This window comes from Danio rerio, chromosome 3, assembly GCF_049306965.1.
Source record: "Danio rerio strain Tuebingen ecotype United States chromosome 3, GRCz12tu, whole genome shotgun sequence".
In the NCBI taxonomy this organism is placed as follows: Eukaryota; Metazoa; Chordata; class Actinopteri; order Cypriniformes; family Danionidae; genus Danio; species Danio rerio.
The window spans coordinates 9938917-9960902 of record NC_133178.1 but is presented as its reverse complement, the minus strand read 5'-3'; the positions used below and the strand labels follow the sequence as shown (position 1 = coordinate 9960902).

The following is a 21986-nucleotide window of genomic DNA, read 5'->3' as shown; positions in this document are numbered from 1 at the left end:
CACTTCATTTTCAACCGACATTTTCAAATGACATTTGGTCTCGCACAATAATCGATGTAACGTTATGGTCTGCAGACCGACTTGAGTGTGCATGTGTTTTAATGTTAAGACTTTTGGCTTAATTTAATTTGCTTGCCGTGCTTCAGTGTTGTTCAAATAACATTGTATTAAAATGTTAAATAATAGTAAGCGTGTATATTTTATTTGTATTGAAAAAAATAAGACATTTATTAAAAGACTGAATGAAACATTACTTACCAACACAAAAACAATACACAATTCATAAATTGAGCTAAAACAAAAGTCTCAAACTGATACTAAATGAAGAGCCAGAACACCGTCAACACCGGCTCTTCTAACGGAGCCGAGTCAAAAGAGCCGTGTCGAATGATCATCTGATCAGAAAAAACGAAAGTAAAACTACAAAGCATTGTTCTCTTACCTTTATAGGTATTAGAGTCAAATAATCGTATCAAATTATTTAGACACTCTTGTGAACACAGCAGTGGTAAATTCAAGGTAAGCCATGCATTTATCCAGCAAGAGTTTTAGTCAGAGAACAGCTAACGTTAAGCTATGTTTTACTTCCGTACATAAGCAGGCCAGCATCTTTTTATACTTCTGTACTTTATTTATATCACCGCCTGCTCTATAACGTCATGGTGTTTGAAAGAGTTGAATTTTGCAATTGTAACCTGTTTGCGTTTTGCATAACGTAATATGTTAAAAGGAAAACAAGTGAACTTTCATTTTCTTTGTTATAGCACATAGAAAGGGCTATAAAAACGAGCATGCTCAAATACCAACCATCCCTTTTGAAATCTTAACGCTATTTACTAACTAATAGATAGGACACATTTGCTGTTTTTTTATTTTATTTTTTATCCTAAGTATATTATATTTTATTTTCACTTGTCTGAATGCTGTATGACTACCGTACATATTAGTAGGCCTATCCGTAGTACAATTTACTTGTCAAACATTCATCAATAAGTATACATACTCAGGTACTTCCTTTTTAATTGTAGACGTGCATGTAAAATGATTTGTCAGAGGTTCTATATAGAACCTTGGGCTTCTATATTTGGCCAGTAGAACCTTTTACCCAAAAATGGTTCCATTTAGAACCCTTTGAGTGCAAAGAACCTTTTTGATTAAAATGGTTATATAGTTTTTGATTCATAACATAATTATCTAGTAAAGATTATAAAATAATTATAAGCTATAACACGGGTATACAAAGCTTTTTGAGTCAAAACCTAATAAAATGAATGCTGTGGTCAAAAACTTTATCAGTGTACAGTATGATGGGATTTTTTTCATTCAAGTTTGCACATTAGCATATAGCTTATATTATTTATATACTTAATATTTAACATTTTTAACAAATTATTTTGTGAAATAAATAAAATAACCAGTTTATTTATTTAGACTGTACAGTACCATGTTTTTATGATTTAATAATTAATTAAAACTAATAATCATCGTCGTAGACTGGTGGTGAAGATCCTCGAGAGTGACGGTTAATTTTTCGAAAGGAGAAGTCCACCACAGCTTCATCATTCACACAATATATATATATATATATATATATATATATATATATATATATATATATATATATATATATATATATATATATATATACTTAAAGATTTAATATTTCACAATACATTAAGCCTGCATTTTTGTGTCCTTTATAAATAGCACCTGATCTTTCATCTATGGATTATTAAAATTTGTTTGGCTTTAAAAGGTTTTAATAAAATCCAGGGACAGACTGGCCATAGGGAGAACCGGGACCTTTCATGGTGGCCTGATGGTCAATCAGAAGAACCTTTTGGGGTTTTATTCTACTTCAAAGAACCATTTGGGGTTTTATTTAAGGAACCCTTAAAATGGTTCTATTTAGAACCTTTTGGGGGTTCCATATTTGAAGCACTTGATAGAACCATTTTTGGTTCTAAATAGAACCGTTTCTTTTAAGAGTGTAGGATAGAGGATTCAGAGGCAAAACACTTCATCTTAATACATCATTCTGTAAGTTGTATATTAAACAGATTAGTTTTCATATTTTTTCATGTTTTTTTTTCTTTCAGTGTTTTTGGAGATGAAGTTCGCTAGTTTGATTCTGCTCATTCTAGGAGGAATTATAGATTCACTATCAGGTAATTAATCACATCCACATATAAAGAGCTGAAGTGTGTGCACTATAGATTAAACTGCAATTGTTCAGCGGATCAGGTTTATTAATATAACTCAATGCAGATGGCATTTATTACACAGCTTAAGATTACTGACTGTGAGCTGATTTGTGAAGGACAGTCACTGAAATCCCAGAAACGCTGAAGTCTCAGTCCCACACTTGAGGACAATATTTTACTTTTATTCTAATAACATTGTAATCATTTCTGTTTTGGTTGTGATAATGATTGAGGTGATCTAGGTGTGTTCGAGGCAGAGTTCACCCAAAAATGTGAACTTTGAAAGTTTCCTCACCATTTTTTCACTTGTATCTAAACTTTTATGAGTTTCTTTTTTTTTGTTGGAAGATATACTAAATAATGTTGGGGGAAAAAAACTGTCATTGACAACCGAAGTAGACTGACATTTTAAAAGACAATGTTTGTTTGTTTTGCATTGTTTTTTGTTTTTTTTTTGTCCATGCTCTCTTTCTCTTGTAGCAGAGCGCAATGAAGTAGTGGGGTCTGCAGATTCTGTATTTGCATTTGCTGGTGAAGATGTGATTCTGCCCTGTTTAGTCAAACCCAACATCAGTGTTGTGGACATGAAAGTGGAGTGGTTTAGACTTGATCAGGAATACTCAGTTGTGCATCTCTATGAAGACCATGTAGACAGAAACACAGAGCAGATTCAGTCCTACAAAGGGAGAACTGAACTCAATCATCAGCAACTACAGACAGGAAACGCATCACTCAGACTATCAGCAGTGAAAGTGTCTGATGAAGGACGTTATAAGTGCTTTATTCAGTCCAGCTCCTGGTCTGATGATACCACGATTGATTTTAAAGTTGAAGGTGAGTAAACCAATGCCATTAAAATGTTAAGTATGATGCATATACAGTAGCATGATGATGTTGTTTAATTCACTCCATGAATGTTTTCTGTTGTTCTGTAGCTGTAGGAAATCCTCCAGTGATCACAGTAGATGGATTTGATCGTTCAGGAGGGCTTCATCTACTGTGTGAATCTGAAGGTTGGTATCCTGAACCTGATCTGGAGTGGCTGGACAGTAAAGGAGTCAGATTGAGTCCAGAATCTACAGAGACACAAAGAAACACAGACAGATTTAGTGTGAAACACACCTTCACTGTTCATCAGAGAGACGGCAAGATTCACTGCAGAGTCAGAGTAAGACACCACATGCTGGAGGCACTGATCAGCTCTACAAGTGAGTAACTGTGTCTTAATTTGTCCATTCCATTATTTAAAACAATAAAAGCCGTAGATTTGTGCATCAACATTATACTGTGTATGTAATCGTCATAATTATACTGAGCTCATTATTTAATTATAATTTCAGCGAAATACATTTCGCTTACTCTTTGCTTAATCAGTGTTTTATTTTGCAGGTAATATGTATCTTTACTGGAGGACATCAGTGATTGTGATTTCAGTGGTTATTGTGATTGCTGGAATACTGATCTCTGTTGCTGTTTTTAAATACAGAGGTAAAATAATACAACTTTTATGTAAATAAGGCAACCTGTGGAGAGCTTTTCATTTAAATTGTTCATATCTTTCAGAAATAAATTATTTCCACCAAATCACCAATAATTGTTTAATGACAGTTTTAAATAATTGTGCACACAAACCTGAATAAATGTCTATGCCATCATATGATATGCCATGCTGTTTGAAGACATTACCAGTGTCGTAGTAAAACAAAAGGCTAAAATCATAGTATGCTTTTTGTTTTTTATAAAAAATAAAAATTCCATAACGTTTCTGTGAATGTTGTGGTTAGAGGTATAGGTTAGGACATAAGGGAACAGAATATACAGTTTGTGCAGTATAAAAATAATTTACTCTATGATGAGTTTGTGCAAATCCTCACATACAGGTGTGTGTGTGTGTGTGTGTGTGTGTGTGTTATATAACAATCCTCATCAAAACCTCTGATCTGTAAAGCATGATGCTTGGGATAAATCCATGTACAGCTGCTGCAGAGGAAAATGTCTTTGTACAAAGAACTATGAATATATACAAAAGCTGTTGAATTTACTCATTCATTTAATTAATTAGTCATGGAAAAAAACACAATAAACACACCCATCTGCCCCAAGATCTGTGAGATCATCTTACGTTACAAAATATTAATATCACAATATCAGGCTGTTTTTGTCCACAATGTCATGAGTTCATTAAGCACAACAGTTCAGTAAATACATTTGGTCAGTTTTACTAACACAAATATAACCTTTAAAACCACAACGTTTGTGCATCTGCAGTCTGAGTGATTGGCCATTTTTAGACATTGTGGCCTAAAACTTCCTGTGTAATAAATTCTAAATAATAATTAAATAATGATTTCGTTTATGTCTGCTTTATGCTTATTGTAAGTAACACATTAATGATGAATTTTAGTTCACTTTAATATACAAGTAATTCACATTAGGGCTGCTGACTGATAATATTTTGAAATCAGATTAATTACATAATATTATCAATTATTCATTCATTCATTTTCTTTTCGGCTTAGTCCCTTAATCAATCCGGGGTCGCCGCTGCGGAATGAACCGCCAACTTATCCAGCACGTTTTACACAGCAGATGCCCTTCCAGCTGCAACCCAGTACTGGGAAACACAGACACACTCATTCGATACACTATGATACACTCACATAGATACACTATGGACAATTTAGCTTACTCAATTTACCTATAGCACATGTTTTTGGACTTGGGGAAACCGGAGCACCCGTCGGAAACCCAGGCGTACACGGGAAGAACAAGCAAACTCCACACTGTAATGTCAACTGTCAACTGAATGTCTTGCTGTAAGGCGACAGCACTACATTCTGCGCCACCGTGTCGCAGTATTTAAAACATTTAAAATAAGTGTAATGCTGTTTTCTCATCTTTACTCTGAATTGTTTACAACAGTCAAATAAGGAATGGCAAGATAAAATACAGAGTACTTTTCATTAATTAGGATATTGATTTATTTTTTTATGTTTGTTTTCACTTTTATAATATTGAATTAACAGTGTATTCACATATGTTTGTGTGTATCTTGTGTTTTGTGATTTGCAGTCTGAAATGATGTTTTTATTCAATGTTTCTGGTGTCTGAATTCTTTTCTTTCTCCTAATGTTTCTTCAGAACACAGGCGACTACAGCATGAGAACAGCAGAATGAAAAGTGGTGAGTTTGTCTTTATTAAAGGGATGGATCACCCAACAATGAACATTTACTCACTGTTGTGGAGTTTCAAACCTTTATGAGTTTCTTTCTTCTGTTAAACACAAAAGGAGATTTTCTGAAGAATGCTGAAAACCTGTACCCATTGACTTCCATAGTGGAAAAAAACAAATACTATAAAAGTCAGTGGTTACAGGTTTCCAGATTTCTACAGAATATATTCGTGTTCAACAGAAGAAAAAAGTCAAACAGGTTTGGAAGAAGTAAAAGGTGATGACAGATAAACGATGACAGGATTTTCAATTTTGGGTGAACTATCCCTTAAGTTATTCATTCATTTGTTTTCTTTTCGGCTTAGTCCCTTTATTTATCTGGGGTCGCCACAATGGAATGAACCGCCAACTTATTCAGCACATGTTTTACACAGCAGATGCCCTTCCAGCTGCAACCCAGTACTGGGAAACACAGACGCACTCATTCGATACACTATGATACACTCACATAGATACACTATGGACAATTTAGCTTACTCAATTTACCTATAGCACATGTTTTTGGACTTGTGGAGGAAACCAGAGCACCCGTCGGAAACCCAGGCGTACACGGGAAGAACAAGCATCTCCACACTGAAATGTCAACTGACCCGGTCTAGGCTCGAACCAGCGACCTTCTTGCTGTGAGGTGACAGCACTACCTACTGCGCCACCACGTCACAGTATTTAAAACATTTAAAATAAGTGTAATGCTGTTTTCTCATCTTTACTCTGAATTGTTTACAACAGTCAAATAAGGAATGGCAAGATAAAATACGGAGTACTTTTTACTTATCAGGTTATTGATTTATTTTTTATTTTTGTTTTATTTTATTTTTTTTATAATATTGAATTAACAGTGTATTCACATATGTTTGTGTATATCTTGTGTCTTGTGATTTGCAGTTATTGTTCCTCAGTCTGAAATGATGTTTTTATTCAATGTTTCTGGTGTCTGAATTCTTTTCTTTCTCCTAATGTTTCTTCAGAACACAGGCGACTACAGCATGAGAACAGCAGAATGAAAAGTGGTGAGTTTGTCTTTATTAAAGGGATGGATCACCCAACAATGAACATTTACTCACTGTTGTGGAGTTTCAAACCTTTATGAGTTTCTTTCTTCTGTTAAACACAAAAGGAGATTTTCTGAAGAATGCTGAAAACCTGTACCCATTGACTTCCATAGTGGAAAAAAACAAATACTATAAAAGTCAGTGGTTACAGGTTTCCAGATTTCTACAGAATATCTTCATGTTCAACAGAAGAAAAAAGTCAAACAGGTTTGGAAGAGGTAAAAGGTGATGACAGATAAACGATGACAGGATTTTCAATTTTGGGTGAACTATCCCTTAAGTTATTCATTCATTTGTTTTCTTTTTGGCTTAGTCCCTTTATTTATCTGGGGTCGCCACAATGGAATGAACCGCCAACTTATGTCTTAGCATATGTTTTACTCAGCGGATGCCCTTTCAGCTGCAACCCAGTACAGGGAAACATCCATACACACTCATAAGGCTCTATTTTGACGATCCATGTGCAAAGTGCAAAGAGCAGGGCGCAAACACATTCAGGGCGTGTCAGAATCCACTTTTGCTAAAATAAGGATGGAAAAATGCGCTTTGCGCCGTGGCGCATGGTCTAAAAGGGTTGAGCTTATTTTCTTAATGAGTTATAGGTGTGTTTGGAGAATAAACTCATCTCCCATTCCCTCTGTGTTGGATACAAATTCTTAAGCAACAGGCTAGCTTTGACATTTCATTCAACAACCTTTTATTCATTCCCTCATGACAATATTTAAATTAAAGTCACTTCATAATGTCCCTTTCTCCCAGAATTCTCTGCATAATTATCGTTTCTCACTCGCACCAACAATGTGCTCTCTTGCCTGAAGCCATTTTCATTTGTTTTTCATCAGACGCCTGACACAAAATGTAGTGAAAAATACATGACAGTATTAGTGTGATTGCGGTGTTTACACTACACTTCAGTAATGTGTCTAAAATAGGAATACTTTACATGTCTTAATCTGATTTCTGTTTAGTTTGATTATGACCTTAGTTAGATAAAGGTAATCAAAAATCATTTACACGATAGACTCTAGAGTATTAGTGTCAATGCTACTGAGACTCAACAGACTGTTCTGAGGGGTTGCTAACATGTTGCTAGGCAGTTGCTGGTATGTTCTGAGTAGTTGCTAGGCATTTGATAAGATGTTCTGAGTGGTTTCTAGTGTTTCCCTACAGCGTTCTGATACTGAGATACAGCTGTTGTTAAATGGTTGCTAGGTTAGTCTGTTTTGTTGCTATATAGTTGATTGACAGTGTGGCATAACCAAGGGGTTCAATAATGTTCAACAGCTAGCACGACTACGCCACCCTGGAATATGGCGAGGGACCTATATTTTATATTATAAAAAGGCAACACAGGTAAGCTTGCAGTAAATGTCAAGAGACGTGGATAGGAAAAATACATACAAACTTTATTTTTTTCAAAAATGCATCAAAAAACGGGGGACAATGTATATACTGTTTAAATTCAATAAAACCCATCTACTAAAAAATACACTACACGCACATACTAAAAACACCTGGATTTAGGAGTGCAGGGGCTGAGACGTGACAGCAGAGAGTAAGGGCACAACAAGGCCTCCACAGCAAGACCACCAAGACCTGTGACACACACACACACACACAAGAAAGACCTCCACCAGGAATCCACCCTGCCTTAGGTGCTCTGCTCCTGAAAACACAAAATCCAGTTACTACAAAGTTTTAATAAACCGGTCACTGACACTAACACACAATCACTTGGGCGCACAACACACTGAAATGCTAATAGATAATGAATTATAACCCTTCTCAATGAACCCTCTGCTGGGGAAGCAACCCAAAAATACAAAATATAAGAGGAAGACACAAAAGGGTTAAACAGTCTTGAATATACATACACGGAGACTGTTACAAATGAAAAAAACAAATACAATTTCAATAAAGCATACAAAAAAAAAAACAATGTAATAGAAAGAAGTCAAATTAGAAAATACAATTTCAAGGAAACCAACACAAGTACAAAAAAAAAAATGTATCTAACAAAACTAGGCGAAATTACCCATACATAACTAAAGAGAAAAAAAACAACAAGGACCATTCAAATCAGTCAACCACAACCTTCAAATACGGTCCTAGCACTGAATGTGTAGGGACCAATGACTGTAAAAAATATGGACGACGCGACAGCCCCTTTTCCCATTGAACGCCTTGAGGGCAAAACGCCTGCTTGACGGGCACAAACTGTCGCAAAAGACTGCTGAAATTGGAGGCTTGACATGCGCAGAAGGACTGTCTGATGGAGCCAGAGGAGGAGCCGCGAAAATGAGCTGAGTCGAGCTTCCAACCAAACGCTTTATGTAAAATCAACCACGCCCCCCAAACTTCTCACTCGACTGCCGGTGTCTGCACTATAACAAACGCTCACTGATGTAAATAAGAAGCACTTACATTAAAAAAACACAATGATATACGGTTTAAAAACGGTGTGATGTAAGCTGTTAAACTTTAATAAAAGCAATACATGCTGGACTGCAGAAATAAACGATCTTTTATACACTCTAGCCTGAATATGAGCACAAATAATATATTCTCTTATTGTTATATTTGTTGTTGGTATTTGTTATCTTCATAGGGGTAGAAATAACACTTGTAAAATATGAACAATAACATATAAACAACACATACATTTTTAGAAAGGTTTTTATTTTTAATTAGCCATTAACAGAACCCAAAATATAGCCTACACAACATAACGATTTACCATGCGGAAACAATCGTGCGTTTAGAAGATAAATACAGCAAGATTACTAAATATCAACAGGATATTTACACATCCCAACCCTGCAATTTGTCAATTTGTGCAAAAAAACTTTTCACTATTAATACAACGTCTATCTGCTGTAACATCACTAGTATATCGTTTATTCATTTTCGCTTGAATTGTTTATTTAATTTTTTTGCCTCCGTTTTCATTTGGTTTATTCAATGCCTTCATTATATCTGGCAACGAGGAATTTACATTCATTTTAATGTTAGCTGGAGTGTTCAAATAAAACGCCAACAGTAAATGATGTAAATAAATAATATCTAACATTTACAGCTCTATTAGGTTATATAAGATTCGATTTCAAGAACCTTATAATGATTTATAACAGCAAATTCAGTAGATTACTTAATAACATGCCAAAACTTAAAATGCAGAGACGTCCTGTAAAGCAAGTTCAAATACCCTTACAGGAGATCAAAGTGGAGATTATTATTTAGACACAAAGAGAATTACTGCTAACGATCTCCTGTATTTTCCCCGTACTTAAATGGGTTTATTTTATTGTGCAGTTTTATTGTCATTTTTGTATTTCTTAATTCTTGTGCACTACAAAATGTCTTCAATTGTATTATTATTTAATACTTGTGCAATCGATACAGGTTTATTGTTATTTATTTTGTCCTTTATTTAAATAATTGCTGTATGCTGTTTGCATCTTTATTCAAAGGTTACACTCAGTGATACACTTTGCGTTCACATAGTAGCATGCGTTTGTTGTTATATCAACAAAAATGGTTGTAATAACGTTAACAAATGTGAGGGTTTTATATAATGAAGATTCAATCGCGCCAGCTCCGGGCAGCAGCGCACATAACCTACTCGCGGCGTCGCGGGCTGATTTCGGCTTGCATGCGGCAGCGCGTGCTCGCTCGGCCGCCGCATCTGGCTCAATTGACTCGGGCTGGAATCGGACAGTGAGTCCAGGCATCCGGAGTAGGTCCAGCAGAGGTAGTCAGTCTGAGGGGTAAGTCTCCGGCAGGCAAGAACTGGCCCCAGTGTATTTTGCTATCTGGGTGGCTAGGCGTGTATTAGCAAACTAATAAAGCCCGAAAAAAGCTCTGACCTTAGCGAATAAACAGTGTTCCACCAGATCATGTATGTCAGAAACTGTAGTTTACTGCTGAACTCTTTTTGACATGGTAAAATAACACAGAAATCGAGTAATAACACTTCAGTCTCCTGCCGAAGCTCAGACGCGCTGCTTTGAGAAACTGTTAATCACAGCTGTCAATCACGATGACACGCCCAGCATTAAATTACTGCTAAAAACAAACTGTTTACAAAAATGAAGATCTGCACCTATTTCAGCACAATAACCAGTGCCTTAATCGACCAGAACCATCTTTCGGGACATTTTATTGCAAGTGTAATAATTTTTTTTATTTGGGCTCAAGTCTCCTTCATTAACACGGAGGAGGCGGGCTTTATGACTTGTACTGCAGCCAGCCCCCAGGGGGCGATCTAACGGCCGAGACCTTCACTCAAACGCAGGCTTGCGGCACACTGGGTAGGGACACTAATGTTCACTACATTAAAAACTGCATCATCCCCAAAAATACTAAAACAGCATCAAAGCAGCAGTTAAACAGCCTCCTAAAACACTCTGATAGCAGTGAACAGTCCCCTAAAGCAGCAGTTAAACAGCGGTTAAGCAGCAGCGTCGTTTAGAAACCTCCCACGTAGCTATAGGTTGTCAAATGGCACCCCACAATCATTTTCAGTCTGTAAAATGGTAAGGGGATTTAAGTTAGCTTGAGTGCATGAGCAAGCTAATCCAAAGATTTTAAAATCACTAACCGCAACACTCAATTTCGCTTAATCAATAGAGCATCAGAACACCAACACATAGGAAAACAGGCTCAATCAATCATTAATAAATCCTAAACATATCCGTGGGTAAAATGTAGTTTTGTAATGCAGTGAAACAAACTGTTGACTGCAAGGGAGGAGGAAACAAATAATGATCATCACTTTACTACCATCAACTTTCCATCCAAAAAGCAACGAGCAAAAGCAGCCAGTTACCTGCAGAAGGGCAGCCGTAGATGCCCACCAACACCGTGATCCCGATAAGCACAACACTAAACAAACATACAAAACATGAGCTTTCCCAATGAAGCAACCCGTACACAGGCGACCACAGAGGGGCGGCGCTTGTCTGGCCACAACAGCTTAGAGTGATGATGCATCAAAGCTTCTTACCAATATGAATGGTATAAACCAACCAAGTGGTGCTAGGTGGTTGCTCAGGTTTTCTGACTTATTGCTAGGCAGTTGTTAGGGTTGTTACTAGATAAGCCTAATTTACTTTACATGTTTCATCAAATCTTAATACTTAGTAAGCAGTTATAGCACTTAGCCAATAATGATTAGCATGTAGCTAGTCACTACTAGCATTTGTGTCAATCTGGAAGCTCTATAATATCAGTCTATGAGTTTCTTCATTGTTGTAAGTCTATGGGCATGTTTGGGACACTCTTGCACCCAAGGGGTACAACTACTGTAGTTTTGAGTTTGAGTAGCATCAATATGGTTGATTTCTTAAGCCAACATAAATATCTAGTTTACAAGCACTGTGTGTTTTAGCAGGGAATAAAATAACTATTTGTCAAAGTATAAAAGTTGTTTATAAATGTTTAATAACATTATACTTTCTGTTTTTTAGTTATCAATCATTTAAGAAAACTCATGGGTGAGTATAAATGTTTGACCACTGTAATCATTTTAATGATGTTCATTTCCCATACTCATAATCATGCTTAACTTTTTTTATACATGTGTACTGTAGCTGATAGTGTGGTTAAGTTGAATTAATCACTGTGGTACGTCTGATCAAAACGCGACGAAGATGCTTATTGTCTCACTTGGGTTTATTTCCATTAGTATAAGCAGACATATAGGTGTTGGGGTGAGGGTGTGTGTGTGTGGTAAACATTAGTTTAAACAATAGATAAATGAGCAGTAACAATAGGTAGAAAGACATTAGATAATATTTAGAAGTACTATTCTTCACTTTATATAGCTTATTATAGCAGTTTCTCAACTTTGGTCCGACCAGGGATCGAACCCACGACCGCTTGCAATACTGACGTCACACAGTATATCACGTGCGTTAGCATGACTATTCTTTTCTTAGCCTACACGGCAACCTCGTTAAATCGTCTAATAACCTTAAACTAAACTCAATGAAAGGCAAATATGTTTCCGCTTGATGTAAACAATAAGAATAAACTATATACAGATGTTAATCATGCATTTAGGTAGTATAAAACTGGCTCTTAGGGTGACTTTACGGCACAAAGTAATTAAATAATTAAACTAAACATCTCACGGTGATAACCCTTAAACAACATGATAAATATGATTAAGGAACGAAGAAACTTACATTTAGATGCACGCACACAATTAAATAACACCGCTAGAAAAGGAGGACGTTTCTCATGTGCTCCATGCTCTGCAGACTATTACCGACTGACACACGTATGGTAAACTTTCTGGAACATTCTAAACATACTCAGTCTTTCCACAAGGGGGCAGCAACAGTCCACAGTCCTTAAGAAGGGTGAATAAAGAGCCCTTTGCAACAGCCGCCCCCAAATTTGCACAGTCAAATTTGCTTATTCAGAAGGGCTCGAAACTGTGTCCATGTCTGGGAGTGCTGGTAGCTTAATGAGGCGTGCTACAGTTCTGACATATGTTCTGTCCCTAATTCTGACCTCAGCAGTTCTGATTAGTCCATCCGCACTGGGGAAAACATTAATAATCTTGCCTACGGGCCAGAGGGCTCTAGGTAACTGTGGGTCCACAATCATGACGATCATATCTGGCTGCAATTGGTCTCTTACTCTCTGCCATTTTCCACGGATTTGTAGGCTGGGTAGGTAGTGCTTTGTGAAGTGCATCCAGAACTGATCTGCGAGCACTTGCGAGTGTCTCCACCTTCGGCGGCTTAAGAGCTCTGTTTCATGGTAAACTGTTTGCGGGAGTGAAGGGTCTAGCCGCCCCATCAGAAGAATGTTTGGAGTCACCGGGTTGGGGTCAGCAATGTCCGTGGACACATAACCCAGAGGTTTTGAATTCAGTATTCCTTCTATTTCAGTGAGAACAGTGTTCAAGACTTCTTCAGTCATGCTTTGTCTTTGTACAGTGGTATACAGGGCAGACTTGACCGATCTAATCTCGCGTTCCCATACTCCTCCAAAATGGGGACTACCGGGAGGGTTGAATCGAAATTGAATTTGTTGTTTAGCAAGCTCTTTCTGCAGTGTGGGACACATGGATGTGAATGACTGTTGGAGCTCCCTTTCTCCCCCTTTAAAGTTGGTGCCTTGATCTGATAATAGCTCTGAAGGTTTCCCTCGCCGGTATATGAAGCGCCATAGTGACAGATCAGAAATGAATCAGTATCAAGACTACTTAGTAGGTCGATGTGAACAGCACGGGTTGTCAGACATTTGAACAAGATGCCCCAACGTTTTTCACTTCTTCTGCCTAGTTTAACAGTAAAGGGGCCAAAACAGTCCATTCCTGTAGAGAAGAATGGTGGTTTGAAAATCTGATATCTGGCTTGAGGGAGATCTGCCATCTGAGGCACTGTTGGTTTAGCTCGCCACCTTTGACAATCAGGGCATAAGTGTTGTTGCCGTTTAACTGCTTCTCTGCCGCGTAAAATCCAATATTTACGGCGGATCTCTGCAAAGACCCGTTCCGCCCCAGGGTGATGAAGCTCTTTGTCTATGTTCTGAATGAGAAGTTGGGTAATTTTGTGAGATGGGTCAAGAACAATTGGGTGAACAGCATCTGCGTCTAATTGATGACTGCGGCGTAGTCTCCCACCCACTCGGATGAGCCCAACTGTGCTGTCATATTCAGGTGCTAAAGTTATGAGGCGGCTAGAGGATGGTACTGGTTTACCGGCGACAAGGGCATTGATGTCATCAGGGAAGCAGTCAATTTGAACCTTTCGTAAGGTATTTCTTTCTGCTGACTGATAATCCACGGCTGAAAGATCTCCATCTTTACCTGCCGCCCCGTGCAGAAGTAGTGCTGTCGCTTCAACTAAGGCTTTAAAGCAGGTAAACTGTTGCGGATCAGGCAATGGCTGTACATCGACTGTTACGTGACTACAGAAAGTGGGCTTCTTTAATTCGACAGGATTTTCCTTTGCATTCATGTTAGGGATAACAGGCCAGTAGCAAGGTGAGTTCCACAGATATTCCGGTCCTTGTCTCCAGGTTTTGTCTGTAGCTAGCTCCTTCAGAGTTTTCCCGTGAGTGATATAATCAGCTGGATTATTGTTGGATTCCACTTAACGCCAGGCATGTGCACTTGTAAGTTCCTGTATTTCTGCAATTCTGGTGCCTACAAATACTTTGTAACGGGAGGATTCTGACTGAAGCCATGTTAGGACAGTGGTAGAATCAGTCCAGAGTATAAAGGATTCGATGGGTAGAGTGAGCTCTTTAGTTAATAGTGAAGCCAATTGGGCACCTGTGAGAGCTGCACAAAGTTCCAGTCGAGGCACAGATAACTGGCGTTTAGGGGCTACTCTTGACCTTGCTGTGAGGAACGCTACCTCAACATTTCCCTTTAGATCCTCTGAGCGCAAGTATGCTACAGATCCGTATGCCCGCTCAGAGGCATCACTGAAGATTTGCACTTGTCACTTACAGTTCAGGGAATCCAACTGGGAACTCACATAGCAGCGTGGCAGTTTCAGTTGGGAAAGATGCTGAAGTTCCCCTTGCCAATCATGCCATGTTTGGAGAATTTCAGTTGGCAGTAGGGGGTCATCCCATTCTCGTTGCTTAGCCCAAAGACTCTGTATAAGGATCTTGGCTCGGGTGATGTAGGGGACAAGGAATCCAAGAGGGTCATACTGGCTTGCTACTACCTTCTATATGTTTCTCATTGTGGGAATGGAACAGTTGTCAAGGCGGGTTTGGTATCCGAGAGTATCAGACTGGCACATCCATCGTAATCCTAAAGCGAGTTCTTGAGGATCGGATTCAGTTTGGTTAAGCCAGCGTTCACTGCTTTCTGATCTGGCTTCCTTTGACAGATGTTCAATGACATTCGGAAAATTGCATGCCCACTGACGCAATTCAAATCCTCCTTCGGCCAACAGATTCATCCCTGTGTCTACCAGCTCTTTAGCTTCGTCAGGTGTCGCGACACTCTGTAGCCAATTATCTACATAAAAACACCTTTCCAGTGAGTGGCGGACATTGTCTCCTTGCTGACTGTGGTCAACACTGTGCTTTTGTAGTGCGTATGTGGCACAACACAAACTACAGGTAGTCCCGAATGGGAGCACCTGCCACTCATAGACTCTGGGGAGTTCTTCTCTCTTTAGGTCACGCCATAAGAACCTGAGTAGGGGCTTATCCTCGGGCAGTAATCTTACTTGATGAAACATCCCCATTATATCACTACTAAAGGCTACAGCATGCTCCCTGAAGCGCAGCAACACTCCAAGTAATGAGGACCCCAGAGCTGGTCCCGGCAGCAGCAGGTTGTTCAGGTTCTTACCCTGATATGAGAATGAGCAGTTGAATACAACTCTGTTTTTGGCATTATGGCTCACCATATGGTGGGGAATGAACCATGATTCTTCCTCTTTCTTTGTTAGTTTCTGGTTGGGTACTTCAACCACATAACCTGCTTCTTTCAGTCTTTGAATTTCAGCTCTGTATGCCTCTGATTTTATTGGATCTTTGGCTAGGCGGGCTTCGGTGCTGCGCAGATTCGGCATTACAGCTTGTTTAGTAGCTTGTAATTTTGGCATGTCCTTAACCCTTAAGAGAGGTGTGGCATATCGTTGTGTCCCATTGACATCAATTCTAGTTGTCTTTGCCTCTAACAGGTCGACAGCTTCTTGATCTTGCTTAGATCTGGTCGCAAGTTTCTCGCTTCTGTAGGGCAGTACATCTAGTTGCCAGAGTTTCTCAATGTGTCTGAACAGCTCATTAGAAGGGCTACAGATGGATATATTGAGACACTGCTGGGTCAAAAGTTGATGCCGCACAAGCTTAGTAGGCCCCTGGACTGTCCAGCCTAGTCACGTTTTCACTGCTGCGGGTCCGCCAGGAGGCCCTAGGCGTACAGGCTTGATTGGAGTGATTAGGTAGGGATAGTCAGAGCCAATTAGAAGGAGGGGCTGAACACTGTTCAGGGATGGGATTGGCAGTCCCCTGAGGTGTCTGTATTTATGCTGCAAGGTGGTAGCTGGGCATGTGTGTTCAGCGAGCCCCAAATGGTCTGCAGTAAATGCTCTATGTATCTTAAAGACTTTGTGAGGCTGGCAGGCAGGGGAGATGGTAAAGCAGACTGTAGTACCATGTATGATTTTCATGTCCTGTCTGACAGTTCTCAGCAAGGTTTTCTGGTTTGCCTTGTAACTTCAGTTCCTGGGCGGCCGCTTGCAGAAGGATTGTGCCTTCTGAGCCATCATCCAAAATGGCATATGTCTCAAGGGTATGTTCCCCATTCCGAAGAATTACCTTTGTAACCTTTAGCAGTACTTGACTGCAGCCTAATGGTCTGTGCAGGTATAGAACTTCATTGGCGTTGTTGACAAGACAAGTGTTCTCAGAAACTGGCCTTTCATTCAGCTCATGAAATGCATCGAGATGTTTGCCTTTACAGACCTTACAGCTTGTCTTTAAATTGCACTGTGCTGCCTGATGAGCTCGACCACAACGCCAGCATCTCTTATTGGTTTTCACCCAGTTTGTTTTTTGTTCTTTGGTGAGCTGGCTGAAATTTTGACACTGATTCAGATAATGCTGGGTATTTGTGCAGTAGGGGCAAAATATTCTTGGTTTGTCCTGAGTTTTAGCAGCACTCAAACTGGACTCTCCTGGAGCTGTAGTATTTAAAGCAGGGTCTGTGCTATGAAATACAGCTGCTGTCTTTGTGGACTTAAAGTCTTTACTTCTGTCTCTCCTCTGGTCAGGACGTTCCCTTCGGTCTCCACCAAGAAACTCAAATCCACTCGCCTGTATTTTCAGCTCATATTCAAGCCAGTCTGCAAAGTGTAACAGAGTGGGGATGCGAACATTTAGGGGGTACACATACCGTTTGAAATCTGCTCGTAAGTCATGGGGCAACTTGGACAACTCTGCCACTATCTCCCAATTGGTTCAGCATGCCTACTAGAGCTCTAACTTTCAATGCAAACCTCTTGAATCCACTAGCATCTTGACTACGTATGGTAGGATCTTCCATTAAGTCAGCAATTCGCCTCAAAGCTAGCTGGTGGGGCTTCCCATATTGTTCTGCGAGAGAGGCCATGGTATCTGAATACGGTCTACTGGAATTGATGTAGGAGTCTGCAATGAGAAGAGCATCCTCAAACTTCAAGTGTTAGGAGTATTTGATATTTAAACCTTTCCGTAGAATCCTCGGGTAAAAGATTGTCCAATGAGACTTTCAGTCGTGCAAATTCCCGTGGGTCCCCTTTAGTGAAGTCAGGGATTGTGGGCTTTGGGCCTCTGTACATCCTTTCTTGTTGAGGGTAATAAGGGTGCTGTTCATGGTCCATACAGAATGGCTTACTGCTGATAGGTGCTGTTTGAGGGTACTTAGACAGTGGGTATTCACGTGTCCTCTGTTGTGGAGGTAATGCCATGGAGAAACTCTCAGGTTCACAGTACTCTGGGGTTAATGGGCATGAGAGAAGATGATCCTTTGTTTTTAAGTTCCTGAGTCGAGATGTTAACTCATCCACAAAATTAGACATGTGTCTCGGAAGTGGGGGTGGTATATCCACAGCCAAAGGGAGAAACCCATCATCTACTACAGGTGGAGGTGGTAGTGGCCAATCATCATTATCATGTAATGGGGCTGGACTTGCCTTTGACTGGGTTCTGTCATATGAAAAGGGCTCTGCTCTTTGTTGAAGGGGAGGTGCTCTATTTAAGCTCATTTTCTGTTGCATATCTTGCATGACAAACTGAAGCTGTTGATTTTCTCGTCTAAGCTCCTGAACTGTTCTCAAAATCTCCGATACATCTTCCTGTGTGACTGGCTGAGATACAGGTGTGCTCTCATATCTTGGCCCCATATGTAATGAGTGGTTAATGAATCTCTGGTCTGCCCTTAAAGCATAATCGCTTTGTGGCTGATAAATGAGAGGGGTCATCTCGGCTACCCTTTCAGTGTAAGGCTCCTGTGGTTCTCGATGAGGCAATGTATGAGCAGCTGGAGATTGTTGGTTATTTTGAGGAAGAGAAACCTCATAATCCTCTAACCAGGCTGGAGGTTGTATTCGACGTTTAGGACGCACATCACTCCTTTGTCCTTCTCTGATCCTCTGTTCTGGAAACATCTTCTAAATCCACAGCAATTACTGACTCCGGCTCGAAGGACCAATGTACTGTAGCTGATAGTGTGGTTAAGTTGAATTAATCACTGTGGTACGTCTGATCAAAACGCAACGGAGATGCTTATTGTCTCACTTGGGTTTATTCCCATTAGTATAAGCAGACATATAGGTGTTGGGGTGAGGGTGTGTGTGTGGTTCTACAGACAAGTAGAAACAAAGAATACTTAACATTCAATCACAGTATATAAATACAATAAACATTTGGTAAACATTAGTTTAAACAATAGATAAATGAGCAGTAACAATAGGTAGAAAGACATTAGATAATATTTAGAAGTACTCTTCTTCACTTTATATAGCTTATTATAGCAGTTTCTCAACTTTGGTCCGACCGGGGATCGAACCCACAACCGCTTGCAATACTGACGTCACACAGTATATCACGTGCGTTAGCATGACTATAGGTGCGTTCGACTTCATGCAGCGCTGCGCAGATCGATCGAAATCTGTCTTAAAGCGGTGCATTCTGGTTAGAAATCTTGTCCGGATTGATGCTGCGCCGACGCCACGTGACTGTCACATGTGGCATCAAAGTACCGCGACAGCGCTCCGAGATCAGACGGCAAACTCAGACCATGCAGCTTCTGAAGAGCGACTGCAGGAGCTTTGATGACGACACCGATATTACACGATTGGCTGAGTTCACCACATGACAACAAACACGTGTATTTTGGGTTTATAATTGGACAAATTCCGATTCAAAAGTTTCAAAACAAACAATTCACTTTTCACACCCTCTCTATCCTGTACACATCTTGCTTATTAAAAGACTACAAATATTTTACTGCAGTATCATCTTTTGTTAAATAATCTGGTTATAAAGGTTAGCTTGTTTGCACAGGTTTATTTTTTACTTTTTTATACAGACTATTTACTGCATTCATCTCCATGAACGATTTAAATGATATATTTTAGTGTATATTTTAGTGAATAACCTAAATATGAACTCAAATAAGTCTTACAGACTTGAAATAAAATAATCATCATCATTGATCCTGCCACCCTAAAGCTCTCTTGACAAATTAAAGTAAAGAACTATTTTATTAAATAATTATAAAATGGCTTTATTATTATAATATAAATATATATTTTATTTCCTGTCTAGCAGTTTAAAGGCTACCTGCTCTTTCTGGGAAACTTCTACATAGCTCACTTATTTTACCTTTTGTTCTTTTCAACACAATCTTTTTGGATTAAAATACTTTTCTGAAAATTCATTCATCATCCAAAATAATGTCATTTATTAAGACCTAATCAAAACACCTTGTTTTGCTTTTTACATTGGAAATTTTTATATCTATAAATGTACATATATGTAAACCCTTTTTTAGCATATTCAAACAAGAAGTATTAGCCTAAAGATTGATGTTTAACTCCTAGAATTTATGCTTATTGCTTTGTATTTAATATACCTGTTCGTTTTTATGTTTATATTAACCTCTCATTTCCTCTTATTTCTCTCATGCATTTGTTATATATTTTATTCATAATTCTCCCTTATTGTTTAAAAAGGAACTACAGTTTGTAGAGACTGTATTCTGTTTTATTTGTAAATGTTTTGTTGCTATAAATAAAAATAACAAAAAATATGATGACGCCATGTGATCGGTCATCATGCAACTTTGAGTCCCGAAGTGTCCAGCTGTCCGTCTTGACGGCTCCGTTTTCAACTCCGCCCCGCCTGCGCTCGGCTAGTCTCGTTGATCACCGGCTGCAGCTGAGCTTCATGTCGAACGCACCTTATGCTTTTCTTAGCCTACACGGCAACCTCGTTAAATCGTCTAATAACCTTAAACTAAACTCAATGAAAGGCAAATATGTTTCCGCTTGATGTAAACAATAAGAATAAACTATATACAGATGTTAATCATGCATTTAGGTAGTATAAAATTGGCTCTTAGGGTGACTTTACAGCACAAAGTAATTAAATAATTAAACTAAACATCTCACGGTGATAACCCTTAAACAACATGATAAATATGATTAAGGAACGAAGAAACTTACATTTAGATGCACGCACACAATTAAATAACACCGCTAGAAAAGGAGGACGTTTCTCATGTGCTCCATGCTCTGCAGACTATTACCGACTGACACACGTATGGTAAACTTTCTGGAACATTCTAAACATACTCAGTCTTTCCACAAGGGGGCAGCAACAGTCCACAGTCCTTAAGAAGGGTGAATAAAGAGCCCTTTGCAACAACATGTGTAATAAATGTAAGAAAATTCAATTTAGACATGGCATAAATGAAATCTACACATATAATGTGTAAATGTTTAAAAGAACACAGCAGTTTAGCTAAAAAACAAGGCAAACAGATCAACACAATGAACAGATCATTTCAGTCAGTCAGTAAGACAGGATGTGAAATAATCTGCAGTATTTTCATAATATAATGATCATCAAACATGCTTTGTTGTTTGTTTTTTCTTTATCATGTTGTTGTAAAGTTTCCATGATTCCTGTAAAAATGTTTGTATGTTTTATAATTTGCTGATCTGTAAAGCAGAATTTTCCATATTTCCAACAGTGAACGTGACTCTTGATGCTGATTCTGCTCATCCTGATCTCATTGTGTCTGAAGATGGAAAACAAGTGAAATATAGAAACAGAGAGGATAAGGGAAATAACAGGCTTAATGAATATCTTGGTGTTGTAGGAAAGGAAGGATTTTCTTCAGGGTGTTTTTACTTTGAGGTGCAGGTGAAGGGAAAAACTGTGTGGGATTTAGGAGTGACCAGAGAATCTGCTGACAGGAAGTACTTGACCAGTCTGAGTCCTAAGAATGGCTACTGGACTCTGAGTCAGAGACATGGAAATTATAGAGCTTCAAGTGTCACTCTTTCTCCGAGTGTGGAACCTCAGAGAGTTGGTGTGTTTGTGGATTATAAGAAAGGTCTGGTCTCTTTTTATGGTGTTGAGTCCATGTTTCATATCTACTCTTACACTGATCAGTCTTTTAATAGAAAACTCTATCCTTTTGTTTGTTTGGGGTATTATCTGAGTTTCGACTTTTCACCACTGATTATCTGTGATGGTACTAATGAGGAGAGTGAATAAATTTACATGATCAAGTGAAGTAAAAGACAACATGGTTCAAAATGATATAATAATGTCAAACATTTGTACACACAATTGTGATTTTGTTTTGTCATTATAAATCTTTCTTATGTAAAGGCTGAATAATTGTGCTTATAGAAATGAATTGTGTAAATATGTACATGTGAAAATAGATACGTAAATAAACAAAGAACCTAAAGCTGAAATAAAACATTTTACTCACTTCATCATTCTCACTTCAC

At 38.7% G+C, this 21986-nt stretch overlaps 1 protein-coding gene and 1 long non-coding RNA gene across 12 annotated transcripts; one reads left to right on the top strand and one right to left on the bottom strand.

Moving 5' to 3' along the window:
* Positions 1-397: 397 nt before the first annotated feature.
* On the top strand, positions 398-21971 carry zgc:162154. 9 transcript variants are annotated; one of them, XR_012400659.1, is made up of 10 exons: positions 398-519; positions 2100-2168; positions 2685-3038; positions 3140-3412; positions 3594-3692; positions 5346-5387; positions 5812-6065; positions 6406-6447; positions 11958-11984; positions 21215-21971. XR_012400659.1 is itself a non-coding variant. In NM_001110483.1 (10 exons), exons 2-7 carry the CDS (start codon positions 2111-2113, stop codon positions 6012-6014), a joined length of 888 nt encoding a protein of 295 aa, NP_001103953.1. In that variant the 5' UTR covers positions 415-519; positions 2100-2110; the 3' UTR covers positions 6015-6065; positions 6406-6447; positions 11958-11984; positions 21215-21971. The 9 variants fall into 9 exon arrangements, 3 of the variants coding, with proteins under 3 accessions (XP_073799759.1, XP_073799760.1, NP_001103953.1); XR_012400656.1 differs by having other exon boundaries at positions 5743-6065; NM_001110483.1 differs by having other exon boundaries at positions 415-519; positions 5953-6065.
* Positions 2229-12765, bottom strand: LOC110438611 (uncharacterized). 3 transcript variants are annotated; one of them, XR_012400851.1, is made up of 3 exons: positions 12678-12765; positions 8004-8155; positions 2229-3280 (listed from the first exon to the last, which is right to left on the bottom strand). It is a non-coding gene; the product is annotated as an uncharacterized lncRNA (long non-coding RNA). The 3 variants fall into 3 exon arrangements; XR_012400849.1 differs by lacking the exon at positions 8004-8155; XR_012400850.1 differs by lacking the exon at positions 12678-12765 and having other exon boundaries at positions 8004-11423.
* Positions 21972-21986: the final 15 nt, after the last annotated feature.